Consider the following 736-nt stretch of genomic DNA (forward strand, 5'->3'; position numbering starts at 1 on the left):
CAGGATAGAGAGAGAGAGACAGGACAGAGAGAGACAGGATAGAGAGAGAGAGACAGACAGACAGACAGAGACAGGATAAAGAGAGAGAGACAGGATAGAGAGAGACAGGATAGAAAGAGAGAGAAAGAGAGAGACAGGCAGAGGGAGACAGGATAGAGAGAGAGAGACAGAGAGGGAGAGAAAGAAGGAGTGACAGCGAGAGAGACGGGGACAGTGAGGGAAGGAGAGAGAGACTTGAGCACAGAGAGAGAGAGACAGAGGAGCGGGTCTATTCCAGAATAAAGACTGAAAGAACTGCGGATGCTGTAAACAAAAAACAGAAGTTGCTAGAAAAGCTCAGAAGGTCTGGCAGCATCTGTGAAGAAAACCCCAGAGTTACCGTTTCGGGTCCGGTGACCCTTCCTCAGAACCCAGGTGTATTCCCGGTTTGTAGATTAGCCCGGAATGAGCTGGATATTCCCGTTGGACAGAGAGCAGTGAGAGAGGGAGAAGGTGCCTGCCTCCGGGATGAAGCTCTCCCTGCTGGGTCACTATGTCCTGCTGCTCCTGCTGTGCCCAGGTAAGCTCTTACTGCCCGGGGGTGGGTTTAACACGGCCTGGAGCTTGCCCCCACCACCCACCTCCCAGTCTGCTCACCCCCTCACGCTCACACTCCCTAACACTCAGTATCTCCCAGTCTGCTCACTCCCCTCACTCTCACACTCCCTAACCCCTCTGTACCTCCCAGTCTGCTCAC

At 53.7% G+C, this 736-nt stretch overlaps 1 protein-coding gene across 2 annotated transcripts in view; it reads left to right on the forward strand.

Annotated features, from left to right (window-relative positions):
• The window catches only part of LOC109923258 (neuronal acetylcholine receptor subunit alpha-4-like), a 30,074-nt gene that overhangs the window by 5,770 nt on the left and 23,568 nt on the right, over nucleotides 1–736 (forward strand). Inside the window, exon 1 of one of the 2 annotated variants that reach the window (XM_020523297.2) lies at nucleotides 449–559. The exons of the other annotated variant lie outside the window; for it this stretch is intronic. Coding sequence (XP_020378886.2) covers nucleotides 508–559 — 52 coding nt within the window. The 5' untranslated portion in view covers nucleotides 449–507. Of the gene's footprint in view, nucleotides 1–448; nucleotides 560–736 lie in introns of those variants that run through there. 2 annotated transcript variants of the gene reach the window in all.

Source organism: Rhincodon typus, chromosome 19 (assembly GCF_021869965.1).
Source record: "Rhincodon typus isolate 14 chromosome 19, sRhiTyp1.1, whole genome shotgun sequence".
NCBI classification, from domain to species: Eukaryota; Metazoa; Chordata; class Chondrichthyes; order Orectolobiformes; family Rhincodontidae; genus Rhincodon; species Rhincodon typus.